This window comes from Sphaerodactylus townsendi, linkage group LG12 (genome assembly GCF_021028975.2).
Source record: "Sphaerodactylus townsendi isolate TG3544 linkage group LG12, MPM_Stown_v2.3, whole genome shotgun sequence".
NCBI lineage: Eukaryota > Metazoa > Chordata > Lepidosauria > Squamata > Sphaerodactylidae > Sphaerodactylus > Sphaerodactylus townsendi.
The window spans coordinates 47,037,158-47,064,267 of NC_059436.1; the positions used below are offsets into that span (position 1 = coordinate 47,037,158).

Genomic DNA, 27,110 nt, shown 5'->3' on the forward strand with positions numbered 1-27,110 from the left:
CCAAGGTCACCCAGCTGGCATGTGTTGTATTCCAAGCATTTCATGATCCAAATATGGGGCAGTGAAGAAGAAGAAGAGTTTGGATTTATATCCCCCCTTTCTCTCCTGCAGGAGACTCAAAGGGGCTAACAATCTCCTTGCCCTTCCCCCCCCCCCACAACAAACACTCTGTGAGGTAGGTGGGGCTGAGAGAGCTCCGAAGAACTGTGATTAGCCCAAGGTCACCCAGCTGGTGTGTGTTGGAGTGTACAGGTTAATCTGAATTCCCCAGATAAGCCTCCACAGCTCAAGCGGCAGAGCGGGGAATCAAACCTGGTTCCTCCAGATTAGAGTACACCTGCTCTTAACCACTACGCCACTGCTCAAGACTCCCAGGTGCTCACCCAGGAGGCGTTGGTGCGTCGGCTCTCTTTCGGAACCAAACACTTCATGCAGACCACATATAAAAAATATTTTTTAAATTTAATAAAAGAAGAAACAGTTCAGAGACACTGATGTTGACAAGTGCAAATAGCACAACTCAGGAACAAAAAGCTGCTGTTGCCAGCGTAAGAAATAAAAGTCCCAATCTAATCCAATCAGAGAAATTCATTACGTTTCCTTGATTTCATAAAGCAAGCAGGTGCAAGTCAGGAACAGAGTTCAGAAAGGTGCCAAGGAAAATCAAAGCGATGGCTCATGTAACAGCACAAGATATTCTGCATTGGTCAGACCTCACCTGGAATATTGTATACAGTTCTGGGCACCCCAATTCAAGAAGGATATTGACAAGCTGGAACGTGTCCAGAGGAGGGCAACCAAAATGGTGAAAGGTCTGGAGTCCGTGCCCTATGAAGAGAGGCTTAGGGAGCTGGGGATGTTTAGTCTGGAGAAGCGAAGGTTAAGGGGGGACATGATAGCCATATTTAAATGTTTGAAGGGATGTCATGTCGAAGAGGGAGCAAGCTTGTTTTCTGCTGCCTCAGAGACTAGGACACAGAGTAATGGATTCAAGGTGAAGGAAAAGAGATTCAACCGAAACATCAGGAAGAACTTCCTGACAGTCAGGGCTGTTCGACAGTGGAATTCACTTCCTTGGAGAATTGTGGAGTCTCCTTCTTTGGAGGTTTTTAAACAGAGGCTGAATGAACATATGTCGGGAGTGCTTTGATTGTGTGTTCCTGCATTGCAGGGGATTGGACTGGATGGCCCTTGTGGTCTCTTCCAACTCTGTGATTTTATGATTCTACAATAGGAGGAAAAAGATACATCTATATACTTATTGAACCAATGGGATTACTGCACTAACTAACTATAGCGAAAGCTGTTATCTGAAAGATATCCGGGTGGGAACCGCTACAGAAACTAACAGGAATGCTACCCAGTTAACGTGTTCAACTGTTTTTGTGACCTTGTTGGGCAAAAGCCAAATCTCTCTCGCAGCTTTGTTTGCTAAAAAAAAGTGAAACAGATAAACAAGACATTTTAGGTTCAAAAGACATACAAAATGCTTACCCTGTTAAAACATGCTTTCTTTACACCATAGTAAGGTATCTCTGATTTGATTCTCTCCTTCTGGCATACAGTCAAGCTGTAACTGGCCATTGCTCTGTGATTTTCCTCCCTTCAACCGACTCTCTGCTTTTCTGAGCATTCCCAGGACATTAAGCTGACTCAATACTAATCTGCCCAATTTTTCCCCCTGGGTTTTAAAGTTAAGAAATAACTCTTTTTTTTTAAATGTTAGCATATCTGAGGAGTCTCCTGAATGCCAAAGACTCTATCAGAGGACTGGTTGGGTTGCTTTCAGGACTGGCATGAGTTGCACACTATAATAATAATAATAATGGTGATACTTTTTCAGGGGTAGCGTTATGGCCTGGTATTATGTTAGCCAGGGCCCTGCCATATTTCTTTGGGCGTCACTCTTAAAGGGCAGCCTTGGGAATTGTTTGCTCTGTTTCCAGCTTGTACCAGCCTGTCTCTTATCTCACTTGTTAACAGATTCTGCAGCCGGGAGTGAGGGTAGGTTTTGGGTGCTTGTTTCTCGCTGTCCGAGGAACGTGTGTGAGCGTGTCTTCTTGTCCAAAGGCGGGAAGGGTGTGTATGGGAATGACATTGTCGCTATGGGGGATATAATGCTTTGCCTGTTATTATTGTATTCAGTTCTGACAACAAGTCATCAAGTTTCCTGTGCATGTAATCAATAAATAAGAATTCTGCTTTCACAGTACCGATTCATTTATGGGATCAGACTGGGGTTGTGACAGGAGGACATGGGCTGGTTTTGGTGCAAAATTCTTTATGCCCAGAAATTGGAAATCTCTCTACCCCACATCTTCATCTCCAGTATTTTCTAAGGTGTTGGGGAGCTCAGCTGGCTATAATAATTCATTAGCATTCTTCATCAATGATTGGCTCATCAACTGATGTATTCGTTTACATAAGGGTCCCCCATCCCCATCCCTCATTCTTTGCTAAGGAGATGGGGCTACCCTTTTGAGGGTCCATAACTTTGGACCCCCTGAACCAAACTGCACCAAACTTGGGGAGTGCCATCATGACAGTCTCCAGATGATACCCTGAAATTTTGGTACGTCCAAAAAATACACCCCCTGCAGGAACATCCCAGAAATTTGCCCAAGAATCTTTGTTCTGCATTGAGTTTTCTGCATTGCTGTCAATGGGGGTTGCAGGCTGGGAGGGCACATTTCTGAAGGCACAGTCTCAAAACATTCATGGTCTCATCAGGTTTGGTGCAGTTTGGTTCAGGGGGCCCAAAGTTATGGACCCTCAAAACTGTAGCCCCCATCTCCTATTAGCTCCCATTGGAAACAATGGGGGATGGGGCGCCCCCTTTAGGAGTCCATAACTTTGAAATTTTGGTGCCGCTAGCCTAAAAACTGCGCCCCCCGCAGGCCAAAAATGGAAAACGACTAAACATACCCAAAAACGAACCCAGCATTTTGGTGCCCCCCACAAGGTGGTGCCCTGGGCAGCTGCCCACCTTGCCCAATGGGCATTACGCCCCTGTGCTCGGCTGCATCAGCTGTGCGGCCCAGACGCCATCTAGATGGTGTGGGTACGGGGGGGAACGGGGGTAGCGGATGGTTGCCCTCTCTGCTTTTCGTCTCAAGTGGGCTCTTCAAAGGAGGCTCTTGCTGGCTCACGTCTCCTCCTTCTTCAGCGCCCAATTCACAAAACAAGGGGCGATGAGGCAGGGACTGCCAGTATCCAGATCATTAGCATTAATGAACAGAAACAACACAGCCGTCTGTTGATTCCTACCAAAACTGGTGAGGCTGGCAGGCTTTCGACGGGCTGGCGAGATGCCCGTGACTGACGATGCTGCAATTGCTCAGCGTGGAAAATATCTGTCCACATTAACCCTCCCGTTGCGTCGCGGAGCATTCTCCTGAGCCAGGCAGAGCTCCTTTCCTTCGGCAGCAATGACTGGAAGATGCCGCCATATCCCATTCTCCGATCAGATTTGCTCTTGTGCAGTGGTGTAGCTAGGGAAAATTGAGCCCGGGACAAAATCTGAGTTTTGCGCCCCCCCCTGGCATATGGGCAGCACCCCCCCTTCCCCACCATGACCAAACACCATCACATTATAGAACATGCCCCAACACATGAATCTGAACACACCCAGTGCTCCCTAGTTTAAACAACATTGAAAGTGATGCTATTTTTGAAGGGGGGGAATCCACCCTGAAACAGCATCACTTTTAATGTTGTTTAAACTAGAGAGCCCAGATTCTCCTTTTAAATTCACCTTAAAGAGAGACTCTGGGCTCTCTAGTTTAAACAACATTGAAAGTGATGCTGTTTCAGGGTAGATTTCCCACCCATCCACCCCAAACAGCACCATTGTCAAAGTTGGTTGTTGTGGGTTTTCTAAGCTGCATCCGGCTGTGGTCTGGTAGATCTTGTGGCTGGTATCTTCAGAGGTGTATCACAGAGTGGCTGGTATCTTCAGAGGTGTATCACAGAGAGAAGTCTGTTATACACTGTGTCCAGACTTCTCTTATAACAGACTTCTCCCTGTGATACACCTCTGAAGATGCCAGCCACAGATGCAGGCGAAACGTTAGGAACAAGATCTACCAGACCATGGCCACACAGCCTGTAAAACCCACAACAACCAGTTGAATCTGGTTGTGAAAGCCTTCAACAATACTTTCAATGTTTTTTTAATCTAGGGAGCCCAGATTCTCCCTTTAAATCCACTCCAAAGGGGGTGGATTTAAAGAGAGAATCTGGGGGAAATTTGAGGGTGCTTGTCAGGAGAGCAATGTTTAAGATAACAGTACCAAAATTTTAGGCTATCTTTAGGAGACTATCCTGATTATACCACCCAGGTTTAGTGAAGTTTGGTTCAGGGGGTCCAAAGTTATGGACCTTCAAAAGGGTAGCCCCATCTACCATTAGCTCCCATTGGAAACAATGGGGGATGGAGCACTCCTTTTGGGGGTCCATAACTTTGGACCCCCTGAACCAACCTTCACCAAACCTGGGTGGTATCAGAAGGAGACTATCCTTATGATACCACCTAGGTTTAGTGAAGTTTGATTCAGAGGGTCCAAAGTTATGGACCCTCAAAATGATAGCCCCATCTGCTATTAGCTCCCATTGGAAACAATGGAGGATGGGGTCACCCCCTTTGGGGGTCCATAACTTTGGACCCCCTGAACCAAACTTCACCAAACCTGGCTGATATCATCAGGAGAGTCACCTGACAAGAGCCTGAAATTTTGGTGCCACTAGCCTAAAAACTGTGCCTCCTGCAGACCAAAATTGGAAAAAACAGTAAAAAATACAGAAAGCTTCAAACGAACCTGCAATTTTTCCGCCCACCACAAGGTGGCGCCCGGGGCGCTTGTCCCCGGATGTCCCCATGGTAGCTACGCCTGTGCTCTTGTGGCTGTACGTTGCCCGAAACAATGCCACATGTCATTTCACACTGCTCTTTTCATAAAGAAGCCCATGCTCGCATTCTTGGCCTCCTCATTGCAAAAATAAAGTATAATACAGACCAGTCATTTATGCAGTTTCTTCCAGCCGACAGAATGAGGAGGTCATTGCAACGGTGGCACCTTTTCTGGCTAGTCCCCAAGTATTTTTCACACACACACCATGGCACTCAGCTGATCCCCACAGAAATGCCCCCCGTTCCCCGGGTCTGGCTATGGCTTGCTTGGGTCTCACCATCCTCTATTAACTGTGGAGTTCAAGTAATAAAACAATGGAGTTTTCAAGGCAAGAGACTTGCTGGGGTAATTTGCCATTGCCTGCCTCCATGTCGTGGCCCTGATAATCCTTAGAGCAGCAGTTCTCAACCTGTGGGTCGCCTAAGGCCATCGGAAAACACATATTTCCGATGGTCTTAGGAACCGAGACATAAATAATTTTATGGTTGGGGGCAGTGGTGGGATCCAAAAATTTTAGTAACAGGTTCCCATGGTGGTGGGATTCAAACTGTGGCGTAGCGCCAATGGGGGTGGGTGGGGCACGATGGGGGCGTGGCCAGGCATTCTGGGGGCGGGGCATTCCTGGGCAGAGATGTGGCAAGGACGCAGCCACTGTGCCGGTCCTTGGGCAGGAAACGAATGCTTCAAGTTCTGCATGCTACTGCTGAGAGGAGGGGGCGTGACTAAGGCAAAAATCACGGGGCAAAATGACCAATCAGTAACCCCCTCTCGGCACACACAAATAATTAGTAACCTACTCTCGGGAACCTGTGAGAACCTGCTGGATCCCACCTCTGGTTGGGGGTCACCACAACATGAGGAACTGTATTAAAGGGTCACGGCATTAGGAAGGTTGAGAACCCCTGCCTTAGGGCTTTTCCCCACTTCAAAAGTGAAAGTGGAGGGGACCCCTGCTCCGTGTTCGGCGCGCGGTTTCAAAAAGGCGTACTTCCGACCAGGATCCGAAATGTCGTGCACTGAGGGGTGGGAGGAGCGGCAGAATCGGGGTGACTGCGTTGTCGCTGCGTTGTCACTGCTGGTGTAGTGGGGAGTGCTGCAGGACTCTGGGGTATTTGCCGTGAGGAGTGCGCATCTAATGGTAGGTGGGGAATCGACCTTAGAGGTCTCCCATCCAAATACTTGCCAGAGTTGACCCTTCTTAGCTTCTGACAAGATCAGGCTAGCCCGGGCTATCCAGGTCAGGGCTGTAGCAATTTTTTTCCTTACAAGACTCCTGCCTCGTACCATATGTATCTAAGCAACACTGTCTTTACCATCTTTCCATCCCAAGCCTTCTGTTCCTTTCACACATCATGGGAGCTCTCTCCATCATACCTCCATCTGATCAGAAGGTTTGTCACTGAAAGCAAAGAAATCTGGAAAAGACATGTCTGTTTCAGTATTTATAGTGCAATCCTTGACAGAAATACACAGGGGCTGTGGCCATTTAGTCACATGGGGCAAAAAAAGTTGTCTGGTCATGGTCGGGGAGGGTGGCCGCCCATGGGGGCGGGGCGGAAAACTCAGATTTTGCACCAGACTACATTTCTCCTGGATACGCCTCTGCCTAGCCGTCCGCTCACAAGCAGCTCCAAACCAGGATTTTTGAAAAGGATTTAGTGATTGTTTAGCAATTTAAAGAAAAAATGGTTTGGGGGAAATAACACGGGGCAGACTTGTTTGGGGGCGAGATTTGTGCAAAGTTTAGCATCCTTCACCCGTGTTCCTTGGCCTGTGCGGAAGGGCCCTGAGGTTGTCTATGACTCGGATAGTATATCTTTTAATATTTCAGGCGGAAACTTTGTTTAATGAGATGCCTTTTAAAACTAACGTATGGTTATATAGTTACAAGTAAACTTACTTATTGAGCTAGCTAAGAAACCCTCACCTGGCAGTATTTTGCACTTCTGCAGAAGGAAACAAGATACTTTACAAAAAGCCTGTGTTGTACCGTAGACATAAAAAGAACTTTTAAAAAGTATTAGGTGCCAGGAAAAGTTGCAGGCAGCCGCAATGGCACCCCTAGGCCCATGCTGAGGAACCCTAATTTAGAAGATCCTGTTCCAAGAACATTTTCATTTATAAGTAGGGCTAGCAGATGGTGTAGCTGGGCTTACTTGATAGTGGCACCCCATCGGGGCGGAGCGAGGAAGAACTGCGCCCTGGACACGTGTGTGCCCTGTGCCCCTGCCGCAGCGCCCCCGCCCCAGGACGCCCCTGCCCTGTCACGCCCCTCTACACCACACACGCCACCCCCCACACTGGGACGTGCCTGGGGCATTGCACCCCCTCCCCACTACCCTGTGGGCACTACGCCACTGCACCCCATCCTTTGGAATTAATCAGAATGTAGTTTAAAATCACCAGGTAGGGGTGCTGATGGGCCCGCCTTGAACCTGGGTAATCCACTTCTCTGGTTTTCTAAAAAGTGATTGATGTTACTATATTTTCTGCTGTCTCTACAGAGCATGCTAACGGGCCTTATGTATTACCGTCCCGAAGACCCTGTCAGTTATCTGGAACGCTGCTTACAGAAAGTCCGGGAGCTGGGAGGTCCGGAGATGGTCCAGTGGGATACGTTCATCGTTCAAGATCCCCATGCTGTGCATCCCATCAGCAGTGAGAACTTCAAGCCCATCTTCCACAAAGGTGGATGTCAGTCATTCTGCTTTGTCCACTGCGGTAGCGCGTTTGATTTCCGCTTTGGTTGAAATCAGGCCCTCTTCCGCACATGCAGAATAATGCACTTTCAATCCACTTTCAATGCACTTTGCAGCTGTGCGGAATAGCAAAATCTGCATGCAAACAATTGTGAAAATGGACTGAAAGGGCATTGTTCTGGATGTGCGGAAGGAGCCATGGTCTTTATTGTATGATTGTCCATATTATATCGTGGGAATAACAGATGCCCTCTGAAACGGTGGTGTTCTGTAGGAGCAGCAGTGGCGTAAGAGCTCGTGTATCTAATCTGGAGGAACCGGGTTTGATTCCCAGCTCTACCGCCTGAGCTGTGGAGGCTTATCTGGGGAATTCAGATTAGCCTGTGCACTCCCACACACGCCAGCTGGGTGACCTTGGGCTAGTCACAGCTTCTCAGAGCTCTCTCAGCCCCACCTACCTCACATGGTGTTTGTTGTGAGGGGGGAAGGTCAAGGAGATTGTAAGCCCCTTTGAGTCTCCTATAGGAGAGAAAGGGGGGATATAAATCCAAACTCCTCCTCCTCCTCCTCCTCCTCCTCCTCCTCTTCTTCTTCTTCTTCTTCTTCTTCTTCTTCTTCTTCTTCTTCTTCTTCTTCTTCTTCTTCTTCTTCTTCTTCTTCTTCTTCTTCTTCTTCTTCTTCTTCTTAACTAGGGAAGATCTCCTCTCTCCAACAAGGATGCTGCCTCGGGATGCCATATAAAGATAGGAAATGCCCATGTGACCTGAACTGTGTGGAATCTGTATCTCACATGTTGTTATAGTGTCCCTTCTATGTTCTAGATAGGAAAAAGTATATAACCCCCCTCTTGTGTGAAAGGGAAGGGACAACGGATAAACCACAGGTGTCAAACTCGCGGCCCTCCAGTTGTTATGGACTACAGTTCCCATCATCCCCTGCCAGCATCGTGGAGGGCCGCGAGTTTGACACCTATGGGATAAACGGAAGGTTATATTTCTTCTAAACAGTCATTGCGATGAGGTGCTGGAAGCTGTGGCCGCATTGTTAAACAGTATAATGTTAAGTCGTTCTAACCTGTGTTAACTGGAAGGTTGTGATGTCATGTGTTTTTTCTTTTGATTTATATGCCATTAAAGGTATTTGATTGAGAACTAGGGAAGATCCAGGACAAAACCTAGATAAATGTGGACAACAAAACACTTATCTTAGTCCACGTTTAGGGTTGCCAGATCCCCCCTGGCCCCTGGCATGGGATGTGGGGGAAGGGGTGGTGGTAAGGTTACCTGGTCCAGGTTGAGAGTCTCCTGGAGATTTGGGAATGGAGCCTGCGGAGGACAGGGACCTCAGTGGGTTACAATGCCACAAATTTGTCCTTCCAAAGCATCCATTTTTTTCCTGGGGAACAGTCCTCTGTGGCAGTGGTGGGATCCAAAAATTTTAGTAACAGGTTCCCATGGTGGTGGGATTCAAACAGTGGCGTAGCGCCAATGGGGCTGGGCGGGGCACGACGGGGGCGTGGCCGGGCATTCCGGGGGCGGGGCATTAGTAATTTCTCTGTTACTGTAAAAAAACTCTTACTGTAAAAAAAAAGTTCCTAATTTCCAGCTGGTATCTTTCTGTCCATAATTTAAACTCATTCTAGCAAGTCCTATCGTCTACTGCCAACAGAAACAACTACTTCTCCTCCTCTAATTGACTGCCTGTCAAACACTTAATACTTTCAAATACTTAATTTTGTTTCTAGAAATGAAAAGAAGGATACTTTCCTTAAACCAGGAACTTTAGCATATTTCTAAAACATGTTTTTAAAACAGCCCAAAAGGGAGAATTATCCCGTTTTCTACCTTCGCTAACCAGTCACATAGGAAACAACAGGACTTTATGATTTTTGGACCTAATGGAATTTCTAATGGAAAAGCAGACCCAATTAGTAACCCCCTCTCGGCACACACAAATAATTAGTAACCCACTCTCGGGAACTGGTGAGAACCTGCTGGATCCCACCTCTGCTCTGTGGTCTGGAGATGATCTGTAATTCCAGGAGATGTCAGGTTGTGTCTGGAGGCTTGCATTCCTACCCAGGTTAGTTTTAGGGTCTGTCTCCTCCTGTGTTCTTTGCATTAAAACATTAGCTGGTTACTGCCTAAAAATAGCGTGTGCCTTGCTGAATCACAACACTTTGAAAAAAAACTGCTGTAAAGCAAACTGCTGAAAAATTCACCAAGGCTAACCCACTCTTCCCTGATACGGCTCACATCTGAGCAGTTGGAAGTTTTGGCTTCATTGGATTGAGAGAGCCCTGGAGAGTGAGAGCTCTTGATAATATTCTCTTTACTCACTAATATACGAGCAGCTCATAAGGGGAGGGAGATGCCATCCATCAACTGATGTCTGACTCTGCAAAGAGTTATCTGGGCAGGTTCCAACTTGAAACTCATCCCTCGGCCCTACAAAATCATACTGCAAGCTGTTGGTTTCCAACGTGCACGTATATTCCAGCAGAGGAGATTCTACACCAGAAGGTAAATTTGCCCTGCAAGGAAAACATCTGGAGGCCCTGGGATCTATTAAATCTATTTGATTGTTCCTTCAGAGGCACTTTAAGCAATATACAAATGAATGGGCAAGTCAAAATAATAAAGGCTTCCCAAACTCCCCAGGGTGTTGCTAAAAGACGGTTCTCCTATTTCCCCCCCCCAGTACATGCTATTGTTTTAATCAATTAAGTAAAAGATTTAGGGCGTTTTCCCACTTATCTTTTGCTGCGCGCAAGTAGCGCGGGGTCCCCGCGCCTCCCCAATACAGGGGCGGCGACAACGCAGCTGCCCCGACGCTGCTGCTATCGCACCCCCTCAGCGCGCATCATTGCAGGCGCTCTTTGCAACGGCGCCTTTTGATGAAGCCGGGGCGAGCGCCTGGAATGACGCTCGCTGAGAGAAGCGCGCAGCAAAGCAGAGGCGAGGTAAGTGGGAAAATGCCCTTAGAGAGTAGTCCAAAGCAAGTCTACTCTGATATAAACCCTATTTTATTCAGTGGGGCTTATTCCCAAGAAAGTGTTCTTGTGTCCTGGATTCCATATTCTGCCAAAGGGACCCCAGTGTGATTCACAGCAGTTATTTCCAATGATATATAATAGCTGTAAAACATACATGTCAGTACAAAATCAAAATAGTGAGATAATCGTATTATCTTTCAACCATCCATCTGACCCCAGCAGAGGCAGAGTAGATGGTGGTGGAAACAGTCATGGAAAAGGGCCCTGCCTACCTTGACCCTGGATCCCAAAGAAAAAGGGGCACCTGTCTAGCCAGCCCTGAGTAGGAGGCAGAGGCGTAGAGTCCACGGGGACATGTGGGGTCACATGTCGCAGGCGTAAGCCATGGGGGGGTGGGAATCAAGGCGAGGTGGGCCAGACGCAGCAGGAGCGTGGCAGAGGCCGTCCGGCGGGCAGAACTGTGCGCGAGGAGGGAAAACAGCGTGCTGGGCCCCTGTGAAGCTCCTGTTCTGCCTTGTTGGAGAAGCTGACGGTATCCTATCAGTACACCTGGAGACCCCAAAAGTGCAAAGAACGCCTTCCAGAGGCCTTGGCAGGTTGGGAAAGTTGCCTGCGGGATGCTTAAGCCCTTTTTCTCGTGCACCATGAGCCTGATCCAAATCAGAACCTCATGCACCTGGGCATGGAGTTCTCAGCATAGGACTCGCAATGCGCATCTGATAAATAGTACTTGGCAGTGAGCCCAGATGCGACCTGAGGACTGTGCACAGATTTACCTTCAGGCTCCATGCAGTGCACACCCTGGTGTTGAACACCCTGTAGCCGCTAATATTATCTATCTATCTATCTATCTATCTATCTATCTATCTATCTATCTATCTATCTATCTATCTATCTATCTATCTATCTATCTATCTATCTATCTATCTATCTATCTATCTATCTATCTATCTATCTATCTATCTATCTATCTATCTATCTATCTATCTATCTATCTATCTATCTATTGCCCTCCCCTGGAAGGCTCAGGGCGGTGAACAATACACATAGATAGAGCACAATAAAACCAAACACTAAAATCAGTTAAATATTAATTAATTTGGCTCTATATAAAAAATAACACAACACCCCCCGCATTAAAACGCAGCACACTAATCAGCATAACAGATGGCACCTCCTAACAAATCCCCTAAAAGAAAGAAAAGGAGGGGGGGACGGCAGGGTCCGCTGATGTTATAAAAAAGGGGGGGGCATCAGCGCCCAACCTCCCCAAAGGCCTGGCGGAACTCAACTTAATATGACCAAAGATCATGCTCCCCCCTTCTTGCACTTCGTGCCTTTAGCCAGGCAGACTCCCATTCCGGGCGGGGGCACCTCTCCATGGGAGGGGTGTGGAGGGCGATGTTGCGCCCCCACAGGATCAAGTGGGTGGCACCCAGGGTCAATGGACCCCCCATGTCCCTCTGGCAGATACGCCCCTGGCTGGCTGGCTGGCTGGCTCCCAGCTGTCTTTCTGTGGTCCCCATCCTTATGCCTCTGCATCTCTTCTGTAGGCCTGCTGGCCACTGACGCTTGGATCTGGTTTTCCTCGTAGGCTCAGGCAGAGCAGCATACAACCAGTATGAGCACCTGCCACCAGTGGAGAGCCAGTTTTCCATTGAGAGTGACTCGGACATGACGGAATCCACCGGCCTGATCCAGGAATATGACGTCTTTGACCCATCCCGACCTCGTCCCAAGATCATATTCGTGATAGGTGAGAAAGAAAGCATGTACATATTTGCGGGAAATGCAGTTACTTAGAGATTGGGTTCTCACGGGCTGGAGAACAAGGTGGCAGAAAGCAGAAGTGATAATATGGGCTGCAGCCCTGCCGATTGCTGGCAGTGGATGCTGTCATTTTAAAAGAAATCCCTGCACAGAAACAACCACACACAGCTAAAAAGAAAGAAAAGGTAGAGCTTTTCTCCCTCCTGTCCTAGCTTTCTATTTGTGAGGATCTTTTTATTTAAAGGAACATTCAAAGGTGGAATGGAGTCTATTTGTGCAGTCTCTTCTGCTGCTTCATTTTCCTGCATGTAGCTAACTCTTTGGCCCTTTCCACATGGGCCAAATACAGCGCCCTGGGGATGGCAAAAATGCCGTCCGCAGGGAGCTGTTCGCAAGGGGGGCGCAGCTACTTCGCAGCCGTGCCGCCCTCGCTCCTCCCCAGCTGCGCGAAGCCGCTGTTTCCCAACCTTGCTCCCCAAGCGAGGTTTTTGGGAAACAGCGGCTTCCAACTGCTGCCATGTGAATGGCAGCGGCTGGAAGGCGCCATCCCTCCCCCCTTTCCCAATCGACTTACCTTCCCTGCAACCTTCCGGCGCATCACCGAGGCCTGGGCACACGCCCCCCCCCGCCCTGTGACTCTGGAGCGGTCGCGCAGGGCGGGGGGGGGGGTTGTCCCCTGGCCTCGGTGACGCACCGGACGGTTGCAGGGAAGGTAAGTCGATCGGGCGACGGCGCAGTGTGGCCCTGTCTTCCCGGTAGTTTCCGGGACCATTTGTGCGAACAGTCCCGGGGGGGGGGGGGTCAGCGTACATGACCCCCAGCGTGGTCCAACCCCCAGCGTGGCTGTGCGGAAACGGCCTTGCTTTGCTTTAGAAGAATGAGAGGGAGAGACAGGAAGCATGTGATGTGTACACACACAGAGCAGAATGAGGCAGTGGAGTCATGTGGAAGAATCAGATGTACCATTTCAAACGATAGGTGAGGGAATTGTATTTTAGAATATATATTTTTTTTAAATGCAGACAGAAAACTAGCGTGCAGGGAGCTGAACAGACTAGAACATTCTCCCTTGATGCACTAGATGTTTATTTGCAGGGACATTTCTTTCAGGGGAGGAGCAGTAGTGGCTTAGGAGGTTAAGAGCTTGTGTATCTAATCTGGAGGAGCCGGGTTTGATTCCCAGCTCTGCCACCTGAGCTGTGGAGGCTTACCTGGGGAATTCAGATTAGCCTGTGCACTCCCACACACGCCAGCTGGGTGACCTTGGGCTAGTCACAGCTTCTCGGAGCTCTCTCAGCCCCACCTACCTCACAGGGTGTTTGTTGTGAGGGGGGGGAAGGGCAAGGAGATTGTCAACCCCTTTGAGTCTCCTATAGGAGAGAAAGGGGGGAATATAAATCCTCTTCTTCTTCTTCTTCTTCTTCTTCTTCTTCTTCTTCTTCTTCTTCTTCTTCTTCTTCTTCTTCTTCTTCTTCTTCTTCTTCTTCTTCTTCAACTAGGGAAGATCTCCTCTCTCCAACAAGGACGCTGCCTCGGGATGCCATATAAAGATAGGAAATGCCCATGTGACCTGAACTGTGTGGAATCTGTATCTCACATGTTGTTATGGTGTCCCTTCTATGTTCTAGATAGGAAAAAGTATGTAACCCCCCCTCTTGTGTGAAAGGGAAGGGACAACGGATAAACCACAGGTGTCAAACTCGCGGCCCTCCAGTTGTTATGGACTACAGTTCCCATCATCCCCTGCCAGCATGATGGGAACTGTAGTCCATAACACCTGGAGGGCCGCGAGCCTGACACCTGTGGGATAAACAGAAGGTTATATTTCTTCTAAACAGTCATTTATACAAGAAGCATTCAAAACTGGTATCTGCAGTTTATAGACTTAAAAGGTACTCCCTTAGCTATGTACGGAAGGCTGCAGCAATCCACCCAGCCCATTGGTCTGATCATGAGACAGACCGGCAAGGAACATCAAAGGAAGAGGGAAATTCGAGGAATAACTTTGGTTCCCTTGATTCAGAGGAGGTGGGGGATGCCCCTTCCTTGGGATAGCAAATGCACGTCTCACATGCTTTTCTCATTAGCAGAGACCTGGATGCTTCCAGAATTTGCATTCCTCAAATTGTTTTTTTGTGCCTGTCAGGGGGCCCTGGCAGCGGGAAGGGAACTCAGAGCAACCAGATTGCTTCCTATTTTGGGTTCAGCTGCATCTCAGTGGGTGAGATCCTGCGTAACCAACTGATCCACCATGCCACCAGCAGCAGGAAGTGGGAGCTGATAGCCAAAATCATTGCCAACGGGGAGTTGGCCCCTCCGGTAAGCAGGGCACATCTTCCAGTGAACGCAATCTGGGTGAAGTGTGGCTTTCCATTGCTGGGGAGAGTGTGTCTCACATATGACTTTCAGAAGATCAGGGGGACATCCAGTGGTGGGATCCATAAATTTTAGTAACAGGTTCCCATGGTGGTGGGATTCAAACTGTGGCGTAGCACCAATGGGGCTGGGTGGGGCATTCCGGGGGCAGGGCATTCCTGGGCGGGGCTGTGGCAAGGACGCAGCCGCTGTGCCGGTCCTTGGGTGGGAAACGAATGTTTGCAGGCGCAGGCTGCCACGCACGCCGGTGCACCTCCTGCTAGACTGCTTCAAGTTCTGCGCACTACTGCTGAGAGGAGGGGCGTAACTAAGGCAAAAATCACATGGCAAAATCACCAATTAGTAACCCCCTCTCAGCACACACAAATAATTAGTAACCTACTCTCGGGAACCTGTGAGAACCTGCTGGATCCCACCTCTGGGGACATCCCAGGCTAACTTATTCCCCCACTGCAGCAAAGGACTGCAAAATGAACCTTGAAGAAAATGAACCCCTCCTCTGCTAGCAGGAGCAGCAGTGGCGTAGGAGGTTAAGAGCCCGTGTATCAAATCTGGAGGAACCGGGTTTGATTCCCCGCTCTGAGCTGTGGAGGCTTATCTGGGGAATTCAGATTAGCCTGGGCACTCCCACACACGCCAGCTGGGTGACCTTGGGCTCGTCACAGCTTCTCGGAGCTCTCTCAGCCCCATCCACCTCACAGGGTGTGCAAAGTGCATTGAAAGTGGATTGAAACTGCATTATTCTGTATAATGCCCTCTGTCAGCCTGATTGAAATAATGCTGACCTTGATGGTCCGAGGCATCTTCGTGTGTTTTCATTCCCACACAAGTTGCTATGAGTCACAGTCCACTTGGTCAGATGCACGTACTTTCATAATAAGAGTTATATTTGTATTTCATGTGTCCAGTGAAGTGAGTTCTGGCTCACAAAAGCTTATGCTGGAATACATTTTGCTAGTCTTGGACCCCTTCCACACATTCAGAATAATGCACTTTCAATGCACTTCACAGCTGTGCGGAATAGCAAAATCCACTTGCAAACAGTTGTGAAAGTAGATTGAAAGTGCATTATTCTGCATGTGCGGAAAGGGCCTTTAAGGTGCCCGCTGGACTTCTGTTTAATTTTGATTTGAGGTGGGGCTCTGCAGAAGAGAGAAGGCGGGGATTAACTGTTCTATCACCACCTTTACACGTTTGATGGTCAGAATTAAGACCTCTCTCCTACCTTGTTCTGTTGTTTCTCCTAGATGAGCTAGGAAGATGGGCACCAAGCTTGCTTTTTTCCCCATGGGGAGATAATATCAGGCCTGGGGGAAAAGGGCTCAGTTTTAACTGGAGGAGAAGGAATATTAAACCCCTCCTCTCCGCCACACCTGCAATACCAAGAACATCTCATGACAGATCTTCTAGTGCACAGGTGTCAAACTAGCGGCCCTCCAGATGTTATGGACTACAGTTCCCATCATCCCCTGCCAGCATGATGCTGGCAGGGGATGATGGGAACTGTAGTTCATAACATCTGGAGGGCTGCGAGTTTGACACCTGTGTTCTAGTGCCTCATCTAACTTTGGCTTGGAGAGCACAGGCGTGGTCTGTTTGGTCTTGGTCTGTGGCATCCTACAGCGATCACTCACAACTGGATTTTCTACACGGACAAACAATGCAGCTGTAACAACTGCACAAAAAAACAACTCTGTCCGGATGCAGCCCTGGTCTTGAGATGGCCTTGTCACAAAATGGCCATGAACCCGAGATGCTGAACTTGTGTTCCTTGCAGGAAACAACCATTGAGGAGCTGAAGCAACAGTTTATAAAGCAGCAGGATGCAAAGGGCTTCGTGGTGGACGGCTTTCCCAGGGAGATTGGCCAGGCCTTCACATTTGAAGAGCAGGTGAGTGACCAAAAAAGGCCGGAAGTTGTTAGGTCTTGGACGTTCAGCCAATAAACAGACTCTGGATTCTTAATCAGTAGCGTTCACTGAAAGGTTGCAGAATACCCAGCTTGAGAAAGCCAGTTCTACCAGACCTGACTTTCCTGGTTCCCTTTATCCCCAATCAGTTACCCCTCCTGTTTTCCCAGAGGAAGTGTGAAGAGAGTTGTTTGGAGGTTTAGGCGCCCCAAGGTTGTGATAGGGATAGATACAGCCTCCCCCCCTCAGGGCAACAGGCCAGGGTCGGAGCAAGAGGGAACTGCCCGGGGCCTACACGTGCCCTGTGCCCCCATCTGCCCCAGGAATGCCCCCGGAACGCCCCATCCACACCCTTGCACCGACGCGCACCCGGGGCGTTGCGCCCCCCCTGTCCCATTGACGCTACGCCACTGCAACAGGCGCATTCTGTTTCTCTGGAGATTAGCTCTCCAGGGTCATCAGCCTCGTTATCAACAACCTGTGTTGAAGCCATAAAGATCAGAAGAGGGAGGAAGCCCCTTTACATGACAATCGGGTTACAGACATCTTGCAACCAATGTAATTGTTGCAAGGATCTCTCAGTCACTGGACGCAGACCCTGACAGAAGTCAATCGTCGCAAAGCCAGCAAGCAAAAGCAATGGTCCAAAATCAGCAGACAGCATTCCAGCTTTCAGTATTAAAGCCTCAGCACACTCTTGAAAGTTGACTTGACTTAAAGAGTCATGGAACTTCTCATGTACTTCTCCTGGGGATCTTTTATTAAGGACTTGTGAAACCATGTGGCGATGGAATCCGTGGGTCACACCCGTGGCAGGGGTCGTGGCTCAATAGCCGAGTATCTGCGTGGCATGCAGAAGGCCCCACATTTCATGTCATTGTCTCCAGTTAGAAGTATCAAGTAGTAGGGGATGAGAAAGACCTTTGCCCGAAACCCTGGAGAGCTGCTGCCACTTTGAGTAGACTGGTCTTGACGGACCAGTGGTCTGACTCAGTAGAAAGCAACTTCATACGTACAAATATACTTCAAAGGAGACATACAATCCAATAAAGTCATACAATATGTCATACAAATGTCTGCATGCAGACATTTAAAAAGCATTTATACAATAGAAGGAGGAGGAGGAGGAGGAGGAGGAGGAGGAGGAGGAGGAGGAGGAGAAGAAGAAAGAAGAAGAAGATGAAGAAGAAGAAGAAGAAGAAGAGGAGGAGGAGGAGGAGGAGGAGTTTGGATTTATATCCCCCCTTTCTCTCCTGCAGGAGACTCAAAAGGGCTGACAATCTCCTTGCCCTTCCCCCCTCACAACAAACACCCTGTGAGGTAGGTGGGGCTGAGAGAGCTCCGAGAAGCTGTGACTAGCCCAAGGTCACCCAGCTGGCGTGTGTGAGAGTGTATAGGCTAATCTGAATTCCCCAGATAAGCCTCCACAGCTCAGGTGGCAGAGCTGGGAATCAAACTCGGTTCCTTCAGATTAGGTACACGAGCTCTTAACCTCCTACGCCACTGCTGCTCCCAATAAATCTTAAATCCAATTCCTAAAAAAAAATTGCTGGACAATATTATTCAGGTTCAATAAAATAAAATACCGCTAAAAAGATCACACAAACATAATTGCTGGACACGATCTATACAATAGGTCAGAGAAAGAACAGTCTGACAGTCTGACATTTAGCTTAATTGTCGACTCGATCACTTTTGTTGGCGCATTTAATAGTTCCCAAACTTCTCCTGTTAACGCCTGTTTTTTGTCTCCTTCACCGGCAGATTGGCTCACCAGACCTTGTCGTGTTTCTGGCTTGTTCTAGCCAAGAGCTCCGTCAGCGGCTAGAAAAACGGGCGCAGGAGCAAGGTCGCTTGGATGATAACCCCCATGCCATCGAGCGCAGGCTGGAGACGTTCAAGCACAACATCTCGTTGATTGTGAAATATTACCAAGAAAAGGGGACCGTCGTTCGGGTGAGACTGCATGAAGAAGACCACGCATTGGGTTGGTGGGGATGCTATAAAATAGGGGCAAATCCACTACAGGTGGCTGCTGTGGTTCTCCATGGCAGTGGGATATAGCACTGAAAGGCATGCCAGTGTCCCTCCACCCCCGCCAGCAAAAGCAAGGGCGGTCTGGAGGCATGACTGGGGAGGAGCCAATGCTAGTTGGCTTCCACTCAGCCTTTCTCCCTATTGTTCCGGGACTTCGAACTTACACCATCTTTTTTTGTGGCGTAGGTCCATTAAGCCCAATGGGGGCTTTATGGTGGTGGGGAGGTTTTTCTGTGTTTCTAGCCTCCCCGTGTCACCAGAAAGCCTCCTTGAGTACAGTGGGCTGGCAGCCATTTTGATGGGGCTGTTGATGTCGTCAGACTGTACGCTGTCAGATACATGTTTGGCACATCGGGTAGTTGTACCCTTCACAGTAGGGATTTATGGGTTATTTCATAGTCATTTATTTATTTATTTATTTGTTTGTTTGTTTATTTATTTATTTATTTATTTGATTGATTTAATATACCGCGGGCGGTGAACAATATAATATCATATATAAAAACATACATATAAGTTAAAAACAATTACAATCTAAAACAATGTCCCACGAAACCCATATACAACCCTCCCAGAAAAGAATAATGGGTCCCGATGATGGTAGGGACCCCTGTAGAGCAGAGGGGGGGGGGGCACCCTCAGCGGCTGGCCTCTCCGAAGGCCCGGTGGAACAATTCGGTCTTACAGGTCCTGCGGAACTCTCCAAGGTCCCGCAGGGCCCGGACAGCTGGTGGTAGGGTGTTCCACCAGGCCGGCGCTTGAGCTGTAAAGGCCCTGGCCCGAGTGGAGGCCAGCCACATCATTGAGGGGCCAGGGATCTCCAGTAAATTGGCCTCTGCTGAACGCAGAGGTCGACCCGGGACATATGGGGTGATGCGGTCCCGAAGGTACGAGGTTTTAGTCGTTGTTTTGATGCAGCAAAGCCAACCCTGAATTAGTTTTGCCATGGAAGGGACCAGCCGTGTCCTTATTTTAACGCAGTTTCACATGGTTGCATAGTTTAAAATTTAAAATTTTCTGGAAGTGGGCTGTTGTGTTTTGAAGACAAATTACAATCTGGCAACAGCTGAACCAGTCACACGCAACTGATTATGAATGCAGCGCCAGTGGTGGGATTCAGCCGGTTCGCACCGCTTCGACAGAACCGGTTGTTCAAATGGTGCTTGTAAACAACCAGTTGTTAAATGACTTGAATCCCACCACTGTGCAGTGCATCCAAAACTTTGGTTTTGTTCATAATTTAGATCATGGTTTTGTTCATAATTTAGATCATGTTGCAAATGAATTGGAATCGTATGTTAACTGCTCCTCGGGCACCTTGCAATTCCTTTCCATAGCTTCAAAAGATGGCGGAGTCTCCTTCTATGGAAGCTTTCAAAGAGAGGCTGGATGGCCATCTGTCAGGAGTGCTTTGATTGTTTGTTCCTGCATCGCGGGGGGCTGGACTTGATGACCCTTGGGGGTCTCTTCCCGCTCTATGATTCTATGAAACAAAATCACAGGTTGCCCAGAGTTGTTGGGGGCAGAGGGTATATGGAGCTTTGCCACACCTGTATCCTGTGGCTGGCAGAGTGGTTTGCTGCCTCAGTTATAGTTTTATAGACAGATGGATTAGAAATATTTGAAACCATCACCAGGGGATAATGGGAACTGTAGTCCATAACATCTGGAGGGCTGCAAGTTGGACACCTGTGATCAGGACCCTACTTTATAACCCAAGTTTTGTATGTGCTGCAATACTTTGCAGGCATGACATAATTACAAAATTACATATTGCAGGGTAGATTCTCAGCTGCCTGAGAATCTTGGCTTTCATTGTTCTTGTTTTACTTTATTAATCAAAGGGTGGCCCCCATGCCAATATGATATGTTGTCAAACTAGGCCACACAACAGCAAAGAAACCCGGTTTCTAAATCATTGGGGACTCTCCAGGTATGCAGAAAAGAACGACTTGGTGACCTTGATCAAAAAGAAACCTACGGGCCACCATCATGAGGTCTGAGCTTGCAGGCGAAAACTAGGATTGCGGAGAGCAATTAAAAGGCATCAAAGGAACTATTAGGGAGGGAGATGGAATATCTGTGGAAATCTAGAGGGGCAGATTTTGGTTTGGGGGTATTTTTAATTAGTTTCCCCCTCCTAGCGTATGATGCTGCAGGGATCACCAACTTGTCTCCTGAAATAGTAACCTTGTAACAGATCTAATTATTTTTTTCTTGATAATAACACTTTAGCACTTAAATAGCATTTTGGAGCGATCGGAATCTCAGTAGGGTTTTCAAGGCAAGAGATTATTATTTATTATTATTTATTGAATTTAATGTACCGCCCTATCCCCAGAGGGCTCTGAGCTGTGTACAGTGCAAATAATCATACATAAAATCATCATTAAAACACAAGCATAGCAGGTGGAGTGAATAAATTACTGACCAATAAATAACTACCTAAAGTTGATAACTCAAGCTCCATAGCCTGTAAAATACTAATTTCCATTAAAACAGCGAATACTACTTTAAATTGGCATCCCGCAAAAAACCCTTACTTAAAACCCTGCTAAAAAGATGTTCAGGTGTGGTTTGCATGTGCATTGGAACCCTGGGCTTCATGGGTGGTTCCATCCAGAGATGGGATCCAGCAGGTTCTCACAGGTTCCCGAGAGTAGGTTACTAATTATTTGTGTGTGCCGAGAGGGGGTTACTAATTGGTGATTTTGCCACGTGATTTTTGCCTTAGTTATGCCCCTCCTCCTCACAGTGGCGTATTTGCCTGGGGACATACGTTAACTTGTTTTCCTCTTTTTCACTGCTTCACGTCGCACACCATTGTTTGTTTGTTGGTATTATTGAACAATTGTAAACAGTTTTTAGTTTCTTTGAATCTGGAGGCGTGGTGAAAAGGAACTGCACCTGGGGTGCGCGTGCCCTGCGTCCTTGCCACAGCCCCGCCCAGGAATGCCCCGCCCCCATCATGCCCGACCACGCCCCCGTCATGCCCCACACGCCCCATTGGCGCTACGCCACTGTTTGAATCCCACCACCATGGGAACCTGTTACTAAAATGTTGGGATCCCACCACTGGTTCCATCCAAATGCTAACCAGGGGCAACCTTGGATCCGATGAGACAGGGCTAGTGCGAGTTATCCAGGGCTCAACCTCTGCTCAGCAGATATTCTGACAAACCCAAGGGATGGCTATTACTTTCAGGCCCTATTTTGGAAGCGAAGAGAAGGATGTATGAGCCATTTTGGGTCCCCATTGGGCAGAAAGGCAGGGCATTGAATGAATTAAATAAATACCTAAAATAATCGCAGAACTGACTCCCACCCTTGACTGCTTTGGAAGACAGAATGCTAGAACAGTTAGACTTTTGATTTGACCCTTCAGGGTGTGTCTCTTACAATAGAGGCCTTTTCAAACAATCTCTGAAGCTCCATTCTCCTTTTCCTTCCCCTTTTCAGTTTGACGCAGACAGAGAGGAAGATGATATATTTGCAGACATCAGCTCCTGTGTTCAGCAGCGGCTGTTCCCAGAGGGGATGGAGGTCCCAGGTGAGAGAGGCACCCATTTGATCCTGGTTGAATGACCGAAGGAACAGTGCTTCTTGGGACGGTGGAGCTATACTTCTTGTTGTAGTGTGAGCCTTCAGACCTAATTGCAAAATCCATTGTGTATGGGTCCATCACCGGTCCTGTGTGCTGGAAGCAGTGTAGTGTTTAAGAACAGACGGACTGCAGCATGGTGAAGTGGTTAAGAGCAGGTAGACTCTAATTTGGAGAACCGGGCTTGATCCCTTACTCCTCTACTTGAGTGGTGGTCTTATATCTGGTGAATCAGGTTTGTTTCCCTGTTCCTACACATGAAGCCTGCCGGGTGACCTTGGGCTAGTCCAAGTTCTCTCTGAACTCTCTCAGCCCCACTTACCTCACAAGGTGTCTGTTGTGGGGAGAGGAAGAGTTTGTAAGCCACTTTGGAACTCCTTGAGGTTGAGAAAAGCCGGGCATAAATCCAAACTCTTCTCCTTATGTGGTGAAATTTCACTACCAGATGTTCTGCAGCCCAATTCGGATCAGAACCATTGAGGAGAAGGGGTCCTTGCCACAGCCCCGCCCAGGAATGCCCGGCCCCCAGAATGCCCGGCCACGCCCCCATCTCCACCCAGTCTCCAACAGTCACATGAGACTTGAGGGTTCTCCTCAGTCCTTGAGTGTGTGTTACCCAATTTAGACTGTGTCTGTAGTGCACGCAGAGAGTGTTCCCCACACCGGTTTTCTGATCTGAAATTATCTACGGCAGATATTCTTAAACTTTTTGAGTCACGGAGCACTTTGCAGGAGAGAAATTCATCACAGAGCACTATCATTGTGCATTCTTGGCTGGTGTCATGCCCCCACAAAGGCTTTTGTTATTTCCCCATTAAGCTTCAGTTTCCCCATAGTTAGCCAGGGTTTTGTTCATTATAAAGTCTTCTAAGGGAGGGGATTTTAGTTAGCCCCTGTCCCTTTAAGACATTTCCCAAAAGGCAGTCTTCCTTCTTCACCCAGCAATCCCCTGTTTTAGCTCTTGCCAGTCAGTCAGAGTGAGGTGCCAAGGGTAGCTGGAGACTGGAATATTCGTGACGTATATGGTGGTCCATAGAGCACAAGTTAAGGTTAGCAGCAATTAGAACCATACAAAGACTGAAAGAACTAAAAGGAAGCAAGACACAGTGGACTTTCTTGAAAGCAGCCAAGAGAAGACACAGTCTACAGCTTCAAATCTGCTCAAATACTTTGATTTAGACAGACCCAAGAGAGGAGTTAGGATCTTAATTCTCTTAATAAACGTATTGTTGAACTGTTGAACCTGGCTTGTGTCTCCCCCACTCTGTCCTAGCCAAATACAGGACACCAAAAACAGATACACTTGGGGGGGCAGAACAGTTGTTTTTACCTAACTATATTTTGCAAGCTGTTAGTCTTTTATCATTTATATATAGCAAAAGCACAAATTATTTTTTTAAAATTCTAAATAGCTTAAATTTTGATCTAAACTTTGTTTTTCCCATTGGAAGTCATTAAAATTGAAACTTTACTGTACTTTATTAACCTTTAATAGGCATAGATAGATCAGGATTTACACAGACACATTCTGCAGTCTCAAGTATAGTTTAGTAGCAAGGAAATAGTCCACATAACTTGACGGTTGACTTCGAGGGATTCAAATCACTTCAGATTTTTTTTTTTAAGAAATAGCCAGAGCAAATGACAATAAATACCCCTACACATCAATGTAAAAATACAATCTAATATAAAATTGCAATAAAAATAGCTCTGTTTAGCAAGTTAAAAGCAAAATAATACAGCAAGAGGTATCCTACCATGCCGAATATTAGACAGATTGGAGAAGATACCTATCTTTTATAAGAAACTTTAAATATTGTTTTCTCAAAACATCAATCTTGCACATATGTGCCTTTGGCGTATGAGCGACAATATTTTCACCTAGCACCTACATAGGCGCTAAACTGAATGACGACAGTATTGACTATGAACATATTTTTAAGCATTTGGCCATGTTGAGCATCATACACCGTTCATGGCCACACAAATTCTCAGTTTTGAGATCTTGTCACATTTATTCCAGTCACTTTGTGGAGTACTTGGAGATGCTTTGTGGAGCAGTGGTGGATTCTGCACAGGCCCAGTCAGAGGCATAACAAGGGGGAAAGGCACCTGGTGCATCCTCTGTCCCGCCCCGGGACGCCCTACCACACCCCTGGAACGTCCTCACCACACCCCCTCAGGGGCGCGAGCCCAGTGCATCGAGTGCCCCCCTGTCCCCCTGAAGCTACGCCCAGAGGTGGGATCCAGCAGTTTCTCACAGGTTCCCGAGAGTAGGTTACTAATTATTTGTGTGTGCCGAGAGGGGGTTACTAATTGGTGATTTTGCCACGGGATTTTTGCCTTAGTTACGCCCCTCCTCTCAGCAGTAGCGCGCAGAACTTGAAGCAGTCTAGCAGGAGGTGCACCGGCGTGCGTGGCAGACTGCGCCTGCGTGCATTTGTTTCCCGCCCAAGGACTGGCGCAGCGGCTGCGTCCTTGCCACAGCCCCGCCCAGGGATGCCCCACCCCCAGAATGCCTGGCCACGCCCCTGTCGTGCCACGCCCAGCCCCATTGGTGCTACGCCACAGTTTGAATCCCACCACCATGGGAACCTGTTACTAAAATTTTTGGATCCCACCACTGGCTACACCTCTGGGCCCAATATAACAGGTGTAGGAATTTTGAAGATCACTAAACCAGTGGTCCTTTTGCACAATCCCAGATTTAAGGCGCTCCCACGAGAACACATCAGGCAGGTGACGCTTTATTCCCCTCCCACCTGTTCACTTTAAGCTCTGCACCATCCCCTGTCAGGGAGAATCTGCCTGCCTGCCATTCTGTGTAGGTTACCTAGCAGGCTGTGAAGAAGAAGAAGACGAAGACGAAGATTTATATCCCCCCTGTCTCTCCTGCAGGAGACTCAAAGGGGCTTACAATCTCCTTGCCCTTCCCCCCTCACAACAAACACCCTGTGAGGTGGGTGGGGCTGGGAGAGCTCCGAAAAGCTGTGACTAGCCCAAGGTCACCCAGCTGGCGTGTGTAGGAGTGCACAGGCTAATCTGAATTCCCCAGAGAAGCCTCCACAGCTCAAGCGGCAGAGCTAGGAATCAAACCCGGTTCCTCCAGATTAGAACGTACCTGCTCTTAACCACTACGCCACTGCTGCTCCTCTGGTTCTCTGAGCACCCAACAGGGTACAAAGTCCCCTGAGCCCATTTTCTCCCTGCGGCAGCAAGTATGACTGATCTGCAGCAACACATTCATTATTGCCAAGCCTTTTAAAAAAGAGAGAGAAAACTATCTCCATGTGAAGGCGTGAAAGCACCCCAGATTGTATCCGTGGGCTCCAGTCGCTGCCTGAACAGGTGAAGGACGCCCACGTGAACAGGAAAAAGAAAAACCGGTCCCTTTATAACAACTGCAACCCGTTATACGTATGCTTTGCAGAATCCCCCAGTGTTCGAGAACCACTGATCTAGGAGATTGCTGTTTGGCCTATTGGGGAAACCCATGATTGTACATGTTGGTTTTCCCAATAAGTCAAACAGCGTATACCTGGAACTGCAGCAGGTCGGGAAAATGGCACTAGTGAGCGGGGAGGGAAGGATGAATTCTCTTCTCCATGTACTGCACAATCATAGAGCACTGAAATTGAGGAGGAGGAGGAGGAGGAGGAGGAGGAGGAGGAGGAGGAGAAGGAGAAGGAGAAGGAGAAGAAGAAGAAGAAGAAGAAGAAGAAGAAGAAGAAGAAGAAGAAGAAGAAGAAGAGAAGAGTTTGGATTTATATCCCCCCTTTCTCTCCTGCAGGAGACTCAAATGGGCTTACAATCCCCTTGCCCTTCCCCCCTCACAACAAACACCCTGTCAAGTAGGTGGGGCTGAGAGAGCTCCGAAGAACTGTGACTAGCCCAAGGTCACCCAGCTGGCGTGTGTGGGAGTGCTCAGGCTAATCTGAATTCCCCAGATAAGCCTCCACAGCTCAGGGGGCAGAGCTGGGAATCAAACCCGGTTCCTCCAGATTAGATACATGAGCTCTTAACCTCCTACACCACTGCCTTTAAGCCACTGGGTTGAGACACTGGAATCAATAATTTGAGCATTTGCATGCATTTATTTAATTTTAGCACATCTTCCTTCCCAGTTGGGACTCACAGCAGCGTAGAATATTGTTCTCAACCCTGTGAATTAGATCAGACTGGGAAAAGGTGAGGGGTCACCCGAGGTCATCCAGCCAGCTTTTATGATAGAAGTGGGGATTTGAACCAGCACTATTTTTGCCATGCCACACTATGCTAGCTGTCTGTAATGTGTAAAGCAACCGTCCCTGGGAACCCTCACTTGCCCTTTTAGGGAAATGCATAAATACAAATAGGCTAAAATGTGTACGGCACAGTACCCTTAGCACATGGGTTGGACCTATAAATAATGTATTGTTTATTGTTTAATTAGCCCGTTAGATTCTGTTTCTGCCGATCACTTTGACTTGATACCGCAGACTGGAAGTCAATCATTGTGTAAGAAGACGGGCTAAAGAAAGGTGATATAATAGAAGACATGTAACCAAGCAGAGATCTGTGAATTAGTGGACCGTGCAGGCTGTAGATAAAATGAAAATGTAGAGAGGCTGTTCATAGAAAACTAGACGCCAATGGAAGAACATGAACGCGCTCTGAAGACAATCAATCATGCAGAAACTGTGGAGTAATCTTGGCTGTAGTCCTAGAATGTTTGGGACTGAGGTTGGGTTTGGCCAAGCGGGGATCATATATTGGTCCCAGCCAATCAGGAAACCTGATCTAGAACCAATTGCGTGTTGGGATACATTACAAG

The 27,110-nt window shown here is 48.0% G+C and overlaps 1 protein-coding gene across 3 annotated transcripts in view; it reads left to right on the forward strand.

Moving 5' to 3' along the window:
- AK1 (adenylate kinase 1) overlaps positions 1 to 27,110 on the forward strand; it is an 83,255-nt gene that overhangs the window by 10,858 nt on the left and 45,287 nt on the right. Inside the window, exons 2-7 of one of the 3 annotated variants that reach the window (XM_048512240.1) lie at positions 7,415 to 7,598; positions 12,199 to 12,360; positions 14,521 to 14,693; positions 16,528 to 16,641; positions 18,424 to 18,615; positions 22,156 to 22,246. In XM_048512240.1, coding sequence (XP_048368197.1) covers positions 7,415 to 7,598; positions 12,199 to 12,360; positions 14,521 to 14,693; positions 16,528 to 16,641; positions 18,424 to 18,615; positions 22,156 to 22,246 — 916 coding nt within the window. Of the gene's footprint in view, positions 1 to 7,414; positions 7,599 to 12,198; positions 12,361 to 14,520; positions 14,694 to 16,527; positions 16,642 to 18,423; positions 18,616 to 22,155; positions 22,247 to 27,110 lie in introns of those variants that run through there. The other 2 variants (XM_048512241.1, XM_048512245.1) reach the window with 2 other exon arrangements.